The 14,430-nt window shown below is 40.2% G+C and overlaps 1 protein-coding gene across 2 annotated transcripts in view; it reads right to left on the reverse strand.

Annotated features, from left to right (window-relative positions):
- Positions 1-14,430, reverse strand: part of Nup93 (nucleoporin 93) — a 99,380-nt gene that overhangs the window by 71,972 nt on the left and 12,978 nt on the right. For both annotated transcript variants that reach the window (XM_057753919.1, XM_057753918.1), the window contains exon 3: positions 8,624-8,741. In XM_057753919.1, the coding sequence (XP_057609902.1) occupies positions 8,624-8,741 (118 nt within the window). The remainder of the gene's footprint in view (positions 1-8,623; positions 8,742-14,430) is intronic.

Consider the following 14,430-nt stretch of genomic DNA (forward strand, 5'->3'; position numbering starts at 1 on the left):
TAAAAGTATCAGCTGAGTGTGGTGGTACTTTAATCCCAGCACTTAGGAGGTAAGACAGGTAAATCTGTATGAGTTCAAGGGTAGCCTGTAGAGAGTTACAGATCAGCAGGGGCTTCACAGTAAGATCCTGTCTCAGAACAAACAAACAAACAAATTTCTAGATCTGAGATGAATCAGGAGTGTGGGGAAGGGATGATCCGCAGCTTTGAATGACTAATGGCCACCACATTTCTTCAACGCTAAGACATCTAGGATAGGGGCCTCATCCTAGATTATAAATAGATCCATTATAAATGATCATAAACCTTCAAGGTCCACCAGGCCCTGCTCATTTAGAGGCCAGGCCTGCTGAGACAGCTTGACAGACACTGAGTATGGGAGTGTCCAACAGAGGAGAGTGCTCAGAGAATAGCACAGCCATGTACTCTGCTTCCTGAGGAAATTAAGTATATCATAAGCATATGGTAGTCTGCCTGCTTTAAGATAACAACTGCATTTTTAGAAGCAATAGAGGAACACATCCCTCATATCCTTCTGCTCATGCCATTCTAACTAATAAGTCAAATTATACAATAATAATAAAACTTAGTTAGCAAATCCACAGTCCATTTTAGAGTCTGTTGACCTGAACACCACCCCTCGTTTTAGATATTAAACAAACAGTCCAGTTCTGATTGTAAAAATGTTTTAGGAGACAAGGATTCTTTTTGTGAAATGTCTTGGTAGCTGCCGCATTGCATTAAGTGCCCCAGGTTTCTGAAAAGCACCGGCAGGCTTTTCTGTCTCACAATCACTCAGGTCTGGCCCTTCTGTCCTCTAAGATAAACAAAGTGGCTTGTGGGCCTGTGCCTATCTTGTCAAGGATGACAGCAGCAACTTGCCCTTAAACAATGTTGAGATTCTCCACACTTAAGCCCAGAATGGAAGCTGGGCATCTGTGAAGCAGAGAAACGCTTTAAGCAACAGCAAAGCACCTGCTTCTGTGTCAGAGCATGCTGCCCTTCCACTCTCAGCTTCAGCTTCACACCAAACTAACAAGAAGGAAAAGCCTCTGCAGTCGGAGCTCCTCTCCACTCTTCACACGGTAGGCAGGTGGGGACACCAGCAAGCTAGGCCCCAAGGTCTGTAATTACAGAGCCATACTTTGCAACTGCTGTCAGCCAAACAAAGGCACCACATCAGGCTACAACCTGAAAAGCTGTGAATCGAACATCCCCAAATGGAAATAAGATCGATCACAGAGCACAGTGGTAGACCAATGTGGTACACAGAGTCAAGGGCTGCCATCTGAGAAGGGCTGCCAATGCTTGAAAAGGTTTTAATTCAAATCATATCCACTCTAGTGTCAAGTAGTTGAGAAGATAAAAGGACATGCTCATTTCTGATTTCTGAACCAAGCCATTTTAAGATTCTAGGCCAAAGACGACAACCTATGCTCCCCAGCTCCCGGAAGCTGACACAGCAAGGGATATCGGCAGGTTAAGAGGGCTAATGAAGGAGGATGGGATGCTTCAGTGCCAGTTCAAAGGTGCAGCCTAGCCAGTATCTGCCCTGCTCTATTCAGATGCCAGATAAATATTTTAGCTGTGGGCTTGTTCCAAGATATTCTTACAGAACTATTCCAACTTCGTTCTTCTTTAAGGTGGTAATTGATATTCTCCTGCTCACTACAGGATATAAGAAAACCCTGTGAAGACAAAACAGCCTGTCATTTCCTGCTTATTCAGAACACATTCAGCAGCCATTTGCTTGCTTGTTCTGAAAGCCTAGCATTCAGAAGCTACTGTGAATGGATAAATAAAAGGACTGAAATTTTATACTCCTGGCTTACAGAAAAGCAGTTTTCACATTTTCCACAAACCCAATTTGACTCCAAAAGTTACAGTCTTTAATTCCATTCACTGAATAATGTAATTGTACTCTGCCACCAAACCACAATGGCTGTCATTTCTCTGATCACAAGCGGGCAGAACGACATAATCATTTCAGTTCTCTACCGGCTAGTATTAATACACTCCACTATAACACAAAACAGGATGGACTCTAGCCTGCCTCTGTGAAGACACTTTATTTTTATAGTTTACTGGGTTTTGCTAACTGTGAAATTGACACTAGGTCAAGGTTTGGTGTCAAGGACAGCAAATATTATTGAACGTGTATTATTCCATGTGAGCTTGGAAGCCACTATGTTCACACAAGGAACAAAGCCTTGCCTAACTTCTGTCCCTGAAGCGGAGCTAGGATAGGAAGAGATGTAAGCTTGGCTAAAAGCAGCTCAAATGCCATGCTCACATCTTGGTCTAAAATGTACCTGGTATTCCAGAAAAGAGTTTCTCTCCAACAAATAAACCCTGGATACTGCTACACTCAGACTCATCTGCTAGTGAGCCTAAAAGCACTAACCACAGGCTACATCAGGAGCAGGAGAGGCAGCTGCTTTAAGCTAGGCAAAGACAAGGTTCAAATGTTCACTAAAGTCCTCTATGATCAGAGCTGGGAGGTGGCTCAGTGGTTAAGAGCACTGACTGCTCTTGCAGAGGATCAGTGGTCAGTTCCCAGCACCCACGTGGCAGCTCACAACCATCCTTAACCCCTATTCCAAGCGACCTGATGTACTCTTTTGGCTCTGTGTACATGATGCACAAACATACATACAGGCAAAATACTCATATATAACATTTAAAAAAAAATCGTTTTTAAACCTCTACAACCTTAAAAGAAAGGTTACCATGAACTTTCCATAGACGCCTTAGAGTTGGGAGAAATACAGTAAAAAAGATTAATAAACACAAATGCTTACCTAAAAACGTTCAACCACAGAGTACATGAAATAGTCTTATGTTTTCCTATTACATGAAAATATGTAGAGAACAAAAAAGTCCTATTTCTTCAGTCCACAGTCCTTCAATTCAAATTTTCCAAACAGTTAGTCCAGCTTATATTACCATTTGGTGCAGAAAAACCTGTTGTTCAAGCATATGAAGCACGGTAGAGCGAGACAGAAGTCAGGTGTGTTTTGTCTACTCAAACCATCCCTCAGAATTGTAGAACAAATGGTCAGAATACAAATAGATGTAAATCTTTTTTTTTTTTTTTTTTTTTTTAAATATTTACAATATTCTGCTTGGGTGTATGTCTGCAGGTCAGAAGAGGGCACCAGACCTCATTATGAGCCACCATGTGGTTGCTGGGAATTGAACTCAGGACCTTTGGAAGAGCAGGCAATGCTCTTAACCACTGAGCCATTCTCTCCAGCCCCCTAGATGTAAATCTTATGAATGAACCTCACCTGTCTGTAAACTTCCTACTGCAACTCTGCTAGACCTCAGCTTCTAGATACAGATGAAAAGCAAAGAAACTCATTTCTTTAAAAATAGTTCTAGAACTGGGTGTGGTGACACATGCCTTAAACCCAGCACTGAGAGGCAGAGGCCGGCCTGTTGTACACAGTAAGCTCCAGGCCAGCCAATGCTATACACAGTTGAGACTTTCACAAAAAACCAAGAATCCTAGAGCCTGGCAACTTAGCTCCAACCCACGGAAAACAGAGGAAGGAGGATCGTAAGGCCAGCCTGGAGCACAGAGCAGGTATGTACCTACAAACAATAGCAACCACACACTCGCACGCACACACACACACACAAAAGTCAGTCCTAGTGCTAAGACATGGCTTGCCCACTCTGACTGTACTTCCTCTTAACTAATTCAGACTAGAGGAGTTTCCAGATGTACTTCTTTTGCAGAATTAATATTTACCCTGTAATGTTCCCAAAGAGCTGCTACTCATGATGCCAATCACTCTGGCAAATCCAACACTTTCTCCAGCAAACTGCACAGAATCTCGGCAACCTGTTCCAAATACACAATTAGTGAGCACCACAGCTTCTTTCCTCTGTCATGTTTATATAGCTGTGTTTAAATGGTAATTAATGTCTCTTTCTTAAGACAGGAAGTCAAAAGACAAACTGAAAACAACAATTTGGATGATAAGGGGTTACAGCACTGATTCATTTTTAAACTCACAAAGACATTTAGTTTTTCTTCTCACTGTTTAAAAAATAAACTGAGTGGTCTGAGCACACTCTACATTTCCAAGAACAGAAAAAAGAAAGAAAACAGTGAATATTTTATCATAAATACAGTGTGGTAAGCAAATGGCTTAACAAGCATCTCTACACCAATGCTGTACATGTGACATATTAGCTTTCCTGATTTAATTTTCTCATGATAATGTATCCTTTATTGAATACTTGCTTTTCTCTTTACTCTTATAAAACATAACCTGCTAATTAAGGCGGATTATGAAGTTGGAGGCCAGCATGGACTACATAGTAGTACCAGGAGACCAAAGGCTACCCTGCAAACCCCTACAAAATAAAGAAATGGGGAACGCTTTCTGGGTTTCATGCTTTATAAGCAGCAGACTATTAGCAACTGAAAAGGTCTGGGCTGAAGGCTTTCCAACACATAATTGTTTGCTGACCCGTTTGGACAGAAGGCATGGCACTGAACTCAGGAACCGAGATGTGTGTGTAGTCTCACTTCCTAAAGCCCCAAGAGAAAACTGAAGATGTGCTGGCCTTGTTGGCCCAGTCACGAGGACAGCTCGCACTAAATTGCCCAACTCCAGTACTCTCCATGGAGGTCAGCGGAAGTGAAAGGTTCAGCCTTTCTGGCACTATAAGTGTACTGAGGTGAAGAGTGCTCCCCAAAAAGAAATGTTCAAATCCTAACCCTATGAACTTGTAACCATCATCTTCCTTGAAACAGGGTCTTTGTAGATGTGACTAAACTACGGATCTCAGGATGAAGTCATCCAATGAATGCACCCGCCTTTCCTGTTTTCAACAAGGCTTTAAGATAGGTCTTATGAACTGACATGGTAATTTCACTGACAAGAGAAAGGAAAGGTAGACTGGACACCAGGAAGAATATGAAGACAGAGTGTGAGAAAGAGACACTGCCACAAACCAAGAATGAGAACCCACCAAAACCTGGAGGAGATTCTCCCCTAGAGTTGAGGAGGGCACACAATGGTGCCAATAATTTGATTTCAAATTTCAGAACTCAAAAATGTCAAAGAATAAATCCCCATTGTTTTAGGGTATCTATTAATACTAGTTTCTGGTAATTAGGTGCAAATATTGAAATGTTGATCTAATGCCATTTAGAAATAATGCAATTCCCATTTTTATGGCCTAAACAGACTATCTCTGTATAGCCTTATTCAAATATACATGCAATATAGTGAAAAGCCCAGAACACAACTGGAACCATAGTGTGTTATTACATAATTCATGAGATCTGTTCAGATCATGGTGAAGACATGCAATCTGCCCTTAATGGTTTTTTGTTTGTTTGTTTTTTCTCTCTTTCTTTCTCTGGTCAAGACTGAACCAAGCAATGGGTCTCTGTAAACCTTGCGCCCATGTACTACATAGTTACTTTGATTAGTTGGTACAGTCAATTCAGCAGTATGTCCTATTACATTATTGCTCTCACACAAATTTGTAGGCCTTCTTTATGATTGTTTCCAAAAAATAAAATCAATAAACATCTTCAAAAATTCTATTAAGTATCATTCATATGTATATTTTAAGTGGTTTCCAAGACATATTACCATTGCTGGCCACAGCAACTTTTTAAAAATGTATTCTCAATGCATGCCAGCATCACTGATTAGAACAAACAAAACAGTAAAAACAAAACCCATATTAATTTCAAGCTCCATTAGAAACAGAGGAAATGTAATCAATGTTTACCAAATAAAAAGAGAAAGTATGCCCACAGAAAAATGCCTTGAGAGCTTATAAGCTCATAGCTTATAAAGCTATGAGCAGCGAGGTCCTGACCAGCATCTGTCAAGACAGTGTGCCAGCCTTTCCTTTCATGACAGTGTGTTCAGGATCTTATAAACAGACATGACAGTTCTACTATAATACCTGGCATGCAGGGTTATGGTACAGTACATTCATGTCTAAAAAAATTCACTATTTTAAAAACAAAAGTTCATATACAATACAAAAGTCAATCAAGCAGGATGTAGTGACTCACTTGTAATTCTACCAGGTGTATATGAACAAGAGACCACCAGCTATACTTGACTTCTTTCCAAGCAACTGAAGATGTCCAATTTTACTGTTATCCCCACCAGAAGAGAAAGGACGAGCCCTCAGTGCTAAGAGTGGCACTACATTAATCAGGCTCCAACATGATACTGCTAGACTAACATAACAAGTGAGCATGAATCAGTGGCCTCAACTTTCCTAACGCTACAATCGTTTAGTACAGTTCCTCATGTTGTGGTAACCCCCAAACATACAATTATTTTTTTTCTACGTCATAACTATAAGTTTGCTACTGTTATGAATCATAATGTAAATATCTGATATGCAAGATATCTGACATGGGACCCCTGTGAAAGAGTCATTTGACAACCCCCCAAAGGGGTGCAACCCACAGGTTGAGAACCATTGGCATAGATCAACTGAGCCACATATTGTAATTAAAGCCATCAACTTACTACTGATAAACTTGAGTCAGAAGCCCAGTTCAAAATCTTCTCAGGCCAAAGCTATATCTTTCTTCTTTCTTGGCAAGAAGATGAAGTTTACAGTAGCTTAATACTACCAAGTCTAGGCTTTTTTTTAGGTCTAATTGATGAATTCCCAGTTATTTTTAGGGTGGAGGGTGAGACGAAAACCCAGTCAGTGAAGCACCTGCCTTGCAAACACAAGGACCTGAATTCATATCTCCATGACCCACATAAAAAGTTGCAAAGGTGAGTATGCCCATACTCAGCAATGGGAGAGTATAGACATATAATCAGGGAGGCAAAGAAAGGCGGGTCCCCAGAAGCTCACAGGCCAGACAGTCTGTTTTATGTGGTCAATGTCCAGGCCAACGATAGATTCTCAAACAAAAGATAAAAAGTGCCTTAAAAAATACCTAAGGCTGTCCTCAGTCTTCACATATCTGTAACTTCCAAAATCACATACATGTGGGCAAACACACTGGAACATGCACATAATTGTACTGGATTAAATATTTTGCATTATTTATTTATTATGTATACAATGTTCTGCCTGCTTGTATGCCTGCAGACCAGAAGAGGGCACCAGATCTTATTACAGATGTGAGCCAACTTGTGGTTGCTGGGAATTGAACTCAGGACATCTGGAAGAGCAGCCAGTGCTCTTAACCTCTGAGCCATCTCTCCAGCCCAACATTTTACATTTTTAAAACTATTCTGGCAAAATCCAAGTAAGAGAGAAAATCTAAAAACTAAAGCAACTTTAGTTTTAAAGTTCAAAGATTTCCCTACATAAGACTAAAATTCACAGCAATAATCATTTCAAATGAAGAAATTGTTTCTGATGTGACTGAGCATACACTGCTGGGAAACCACCTAACAGTGCTGAAGGAGGATGTTTTTACATTAAGCAAATGACTAGATATGTTGATTATTCACAGTATTTGAGTTCTATCCCATTCATGCCATATCATCAGTATTAAAGTATTATCATAGATAGAGCACTAGCAGTTGCACTTCAGATTAGGTAATGTTTATTATAAAAGCAAAATAAAAATAAAAACTTCTGGATGTTTGTGTTTTGGGAACATATCAATAATCAAAGAAATCATGAACATTAGTAATTTCTAGTCTCCCCTCAAAAGAATAGGTTTCCAAATTAGAACAATTCTGAAATGTAGTCACCAGATGCACTATCATGGGTCTTAAAAAGATTTTGGAATACAGTATCAATTTAGGCCCAGCTCATAGAGAACACAATTATCACCCATTTCTTTCTGAACTTGCCTTTTTATTTCAAAGGAAATCTTTCTTATTTCAAAGGAAATCAAGGCAGGTGGTGGCATAAAATTCCCACTACTCAAGAACTGGAGGACCATGATCACCTGAAGTCAGACCCTACAAGAGTGGACCCCATCTCAAGCAAACAAACAAAAACAGAACAGGTAAACCAATGCAAGCAGTACAGCATGCACTCCATGGAGTGCTTTCATTCCTACACAAAACAATCAAATCACGAGGTTTCGCCTTAACAAGCTTACAGCAGTTTCTGATTAGATAAAATAGCAATCAGCAGCTAGGGGCAGTCAGGCTGGATGAGACTGGGGTGCTCTATTAGGCCATTTCCTGGTATCACTAATGCAGCCAAATACTTCCTGGAAATCACTGAGCTGATTTCAGTAAATAGTACTTTAAGCTTCAATACAAGCAAGATGTAAAAAGAAATGTGAATAACAAATAGTAAAATTATCTGAATCTAGTAAACCAAGCAAGAGAAACTTAATGACTCCTGTCTCTGCACCTTGGATTAAGCCCAAGTAAGGCAGTAAAATCTGTTTTCAAACCAGAATTATCTAAAAAGTACAGGATGGAATTGCTTTCTTAAATTTACCCACAAAGAGCACTCTGAAAACAACCCAATGATTCCCCCTTTGTATCTCCAAACCTGAATCTCCTGTTCTTTTAGTATCTGAGTAAGAAGAAAACTGATAAAGAAAGTGGCAGTCTTGATTCAGTGGTGAAGAAAGGGCCAAGGCCTATGGCCTGGGTACATACATGCTCCAGTCTGCTCATGCAGCTGGCAGCTCTTACCTGAATGTCTGTGTCCTTCACAGGCTCAAGAGGTTCAAAAGTGGTTGCTGCACTCAGACTCTCCAATCTCTGGGAGATGTGGGATATGTCAAGTCCCCGTGACCCAAGAAGAACTGATCTATATGGGGATGTAGGACAGAAAGACAAAGAGGGGAAGTAGTATTAGGGTATGTAATACATGCCATAAAATACTAGAGCTGTTTTCATTCAAAACCTCTTATCCTGGAGTAGGAGGAAGAGGCCAGAGCAAATGGTAGAGCACCTAACTAGAACACTTCCATCTTCTGGGCGGGTCCTATTGTAAGGCTGATTTCTTACCTGCCCATAAAGGTCTAGGAACTGAAACAGCAGACACACACTGCATTTGGGAGTAAGATATCCAAGTTCTAGTAATGACTGAATTAGAGGGAGAACCTCATTACTGAATGGGATAATACCAATACCAAAGTCAGCTCCAAACACTTTTAGAAACCCCTTGAGATAAATGCAATTATTCAGCCCTAGATCTAGAATACAAACCCTTCATCGCCTCTCTATGTTTAACAGCTTCGGAAGAGAAAGTCAGTAAAGCACAATTTTAACTTCAGGAGTAGCAGGTCCAAACGCTCATTGAGGAAACTAACTGTCTGGAGTAGCAGATAACTTACTCAGGGGCAGTCAAAACAGAATCAAAGGCTAGTTCTGCATGGCTTGTCTTCAAAATCCAGGTACCATGCCGTTGCACCTTCAAATCCCCTCTCTTTTGCTTAGCCAAGAATACAGCTTTTTTCTGAACAATAAAAGCTTCTGAAGAGAAATGAGAATATAGTCAACTCCATTTCTCCTCTCTAGGCAACAAAACAATGAACAAATTTAAAATATAAAATAAACCAGGAAACTGTACATCAGCTAGAAAGGCTAAAGCAGAGGACTGTAAACTCGAGGCTAATCTGGGCTATAAAAAGAGCCCTTCTCTCTAAAATCAAAACAAAAAACCAACAGATCTTCCCTAATATCTAAAGCTCTTTGAAAGAAAGAAACTTGGGCAAGTTAGGTCAGCTTTTCTAAGATTTATTTTTATTTTTATTCACTGATGTGTGCACAAATGCCACGTATACACCAGTGCTCAGGAAGGTCGCTGGATCTCCTGGAGCTGGATTCACAGGCCACTTGACGTGGCTGCTGGGAAGCAAACCCAGGTCCTCTAGAGGAGCAACCATGCTTTTAACCTCTAAGCCATCTCTCCAGCCCGTTGTGGAATAATCATTCTGTATTCTGTGAACGTGTACTACTCTCATTATTAACAACAACAACAACAACAAAAACTGGCTGATAGCTGGGCAGGAAGAAATTGGGTGAGATGGCCTGACATGGAGAGAATGCTGAGAGGAAAAAGGACAGAGTCTGAGGAGTCGCCAGCAGAAGCAGGGAGAAGCAAGATGAGCATGCCACACTGAGCAAAGGTACCAAGCCACGTGGCAAAGCATAGATAAAAAATATGGGTTAATTTAAATGTAAGGGTTAGCTAGTGACAATCCTGAGCTGTTGACTGAGCATGTATAATAATATTAAGTCTTCATGTCAGTTATTTGGGAGAGGCTCCCAGGACAAGAAAACTTCGCCTGCATCAGGTGTATGTTTTTGTTTTTGGAAGTCTTGCTTTTGTGCCTTTCAATTCAAGAAACAGAAGATGTGCTTCCATGCCTACGTTTATCAGATTACCATTTTTGTACTGTGATTTGGTACCCCAAAATGTCACCAATGAAGTATGTTTTTACCTTGAGTAAGAAGTTAGAAAGTCAGAGCAAATGAGACCCAAGATGATGATGATGGGGATGAAAGAGGAAGAAGGGAGGCTGCTGCTGCTAAGGGAGCTGAGCCCACACATAATACCTATGAGTGTAAGTCAGGATTTTCAATCACAATCTAATAGTTTTCTCAGAGAAGAAAAAGGGGTTCCCTATGCCTAACTGTATTCTGGCAAAAATGATAGAATAAATTATGCTAATTCAGACAATTCTTCCCTGTAGACTATTAATTCCTTCGGGTCAACTAGGACACCATCCCTGAGGCTTCCCTTCCAAGCGACATATCTGACATCTCTCTCCTAACAGTCCTTAATAGTCACCTTCCTTCTACAGTGCTTCTCACCTGGGGGCACATCAGGATCACCTACAAAGACTTCTTCCCAAAGACCTAATTTGATTACTCCTGGGCAAAGGAAAACATTAGTATAACACTCTCCCTCCTTTTGCACCAGTTCTACTGTTACGAATGTGCTTACCACAAAAATCATCAGTTACAGTTTATGTACAATTTAGTAATTTAAATATCTTCGTATAGACCATCACCATCAGCACTTTTAGAATATTTTCATCATCCCCAAACGAAAGCCCTATCATGAGAAATGCTTCCCTTTTCACCTGTGAGACCTTGACAACACATGTAAATGGAAAAATACTATAGTCTTTTATGACCGGTGTCTTTCTCTTAATGAAATGCTTTTGAGGGTCATCTACCCGGGGTGTATATTAAGAATTCATTGTATTTTATATTATACCGCATTTTATGTATCCATTTATCCAATCAGTGGGCATTTGGGCTGCTTCTAAGGTTCTCACTCTTGTGAAAAATGTGGCCCAGAACACCTACACACACGTTTTGCCTGAATGTTTATATTTCTCTTAGATATAGACCTTGGAACAGAGCTGCTGGATTAAATAAGAATTTTGTGAGGACCATTTTCAAAAGTAGCTTCACCATTTTGTATCCCTACCAGGAATACACAATTTCCACATCCTCACCAACACTTCCTTTAAGACTATATTATCCTAGTCAGTCTCTCTTTTCTGGCTGTTTTTTTTTAAGTGATTAGAACACAAAATTAAAATATTGAATTTCTTTGTACCTATCACTCAGCTTCAACAATCCACAGATATGATCAATCCTATCCCACTTGTTCTACCTATGCTCCTCTACCACTCAGATTATTGTGAAATAGATTATGGTAGATTGAAGATACTTTCCAATTGCTTCATAATTTGAAAATCTGTGTTCATCTGAAAGAGTGCCAAATAAGACCTTGTAGATGACTGGGATGCTTTCTAAATCTTTTTTTCTTTATAGGTTTTCCCCTCTATCTCATTTTTTTCCCTTCTAATTTCTTTGTGGAAGAGTCTGGATATGCCCTGTAAAACAATGTAACTCAGATTTAATTATACATATGAATCACCCGATTTGTTAAAATGCTGCTTTTGAATCAACAGCTCTGGGATAGAGTCTGATGATAATCACTTCAAAAAATCTTGTGGTTGTCACTTACAATTACTGACATAAAGATAAACTCAAAGCAAGTGCTAGAGGTCTGATCAGATGCAGGAGCCACTATTTTGTCTACCACTCTGAGAGTAACTTGAGCAAATGAGACCCCAGAATCTACCCCAACAGTCACACACTTCTTCCAACAAGGGCACACCTACTTCAACAAAGCCACACCTCCTAATAGTGCCACTCCCTGTGGGGGCCTGTTTCTTTAAAACCACCACAAAGTTACTCAGCGTAATAGAAAATGTTTTCCCCTAAAACATATTTCTTTCTTGACAGTTGCATTTGAAGCACAAATGTTTCATTTTGATAAAGTTGAACTGATCTTTTTTTTCTGATATATCCTATTGGCCTAATATCCTAGATGGCTCTGCCAAATCTAAGGCCAAGAATATTTGTTGGTTTGCTTTTGAAGCCCAGGTAGCCCTGACTGATCTTGAACTTGTGCAGACAAGGATGACCTTGAATTTGACTCTCATGCCTCCACCTCTAGAGTGCTAGTATTATAGGCATGTCTTAGTCATAACTAAGTTCTACTGCTGTGAAGAGGCGCCATGACCAGGCAACTTATAAAAGGAAGCATTTAACTGGGGGCTTTCTTAGTTTCAGGTCAGTCCATGGCCATCATGGTGAAGAGCATAGCAGCAGACATGAAGACTGAAGCAACAGTGGAGAGCTTACATCCAGATCTGTAGGCAGCAGACAATGGGAGACTGGACGTGGTGTGAGTCCACCCCCAGTGACACCTCCTAATCCTTCCTAAACAGTCCAACTGAGAACTATGCATTCAAATATGTGAGCTTATGGGGGCCGTTCTCATTCAAGTCACCATGGCCACAACATTTAAGTGAGCAAGGAACTGAATCCAGGGCCTTGTGCACGCTAGGCAAACACTCTACCCAGTGAGCTACATACGTATCTCTTGAGGCCAGGAAAACTTATACCACATTTTCTTCTAAGAATTTTATAATTTTAGTTCTTATATTTACACCTACAGTCCGGCTAGAATTAGTGCTTGTGTGTAGAATGAGATAAGGGCCAACTTTATTCCTTTACATATAGACATCCAGTTACCCCAACCTCATTTGTTGAAAAAGACCACTCTTCTTGTTCAACAGTATGAACACCTTTATTGGGGGGAAAATCATACATAATCAAATAAATTTTAGACATGCAATTCTAGAATTATAGCTGTTATGTTTTAATAAGAGTAAAGGAAAAACCCAAAATTCTTAAGAGCTGTTTTAAGATTATAGATGCTATATACTACTGACATTTTTAGATTTATTTTATGTTTATAAGGGTTTTGTGTGCTTGTATGTATGTGCGTCACATGAGTGCCTGGTGCATGTAAAGGCCAAATTAGGGTTGGAGATCCCTGGACCTGGAGTTACAGACAATTATGAGTCACCATGTGGGTACTAGGAACTGAACCCAAGTCCCCAGGAAGAACACAACCACTATATTTCAACAATCTATTTATCCATCCTCATGTCACATAATCTTGATTAGTGTGGTTTTTGTTTATAAACACATGGTCATATTACAAATCCCAGGTTGGTCTTGGAACTCACTATGTAAGGCAGGAAGACCATGAACTCACTATCCTGCCTTAGGCGCCTCAGTGCTGAGATTATAGATATGGATGACCACACCTGGCAATTTATTGTGGCTTTCTATTAAGTTTTGAAATTTAAGCATCAGTCTTTTTTTTTTTTTTTTTTGTCTTTTTGGGGGCTGGAGAGATGGCTCTGTGGGTAAGAGCTCATTCTTCTAGAGTGGGAGCCAAGAGCCTCAGTTTCTTCACTTGTAATTTAGGAGTGGTAAAGATTATGTAGTTGGCTGGGCGGTGGTAGTGCACACCTTTAATCCCAGCACTCGGGAGGCAGAGGCGGGTGGATCTCTGAGTTGAGGCCAGCCTGGTCTTTAGAGTGAGTTCTAGGACAGTCAGAGAAACCCTGTCTCAAAAAACCAAAACCAAACCAAACCAAACCAAAACTTTTTTAAAAATTAAAAATCAAAGAAAAGCCAACTTTTGAGACAGATGTGGCAGCTCATACTTTTAATTTCAGGACTGTAGAAGTAAGATAGGGGACCAAGAATTCCTGGCCAATTTGAATTGCTTATATAGCTCCAGGAGAGCCTGAACAACATAAAAGGAACTGAAGAGAATGGTCATCTAAGTGGTACCTACAAGAACTATGCATCATATAGCTTATGCTCTGTTTATGCAGAAATGTTGATAAGGGAGGAGGCAGAAGTGGGGACTTAGGTAGGGATGGTTATACCAGCAACTTTTTGTATGATAGAGCTCTACCACTAAGCTATAACTCTAGCCCAACATTTGGCTCTTAAGGGTAGAAAAATCCCAAAGTCCCCTGCCTCTGACTGGCCCCAATCATAAAAGTCAGGACAGCTCTACACAATCAGAAACTCACAGAAGATGGATTCACACTCCAGAGTCTCAAAAGAGAAGAAACAAAAGCTGTTCCCAGTACATACAA

This window comes from Chionomys nivalis, chromosome 21, assembly GCF_950005125.1.
Source record: "Chionomys nivalis chromosome 21, mChiNiv1.1, whole genome shotgun sequence".
Taxonomy (NCBI): Eukaryota; Metazoa; Chordata; class Mammalia; order Rodentia; family Cricetidae; genus Chionomys; species Chionomys nivalis.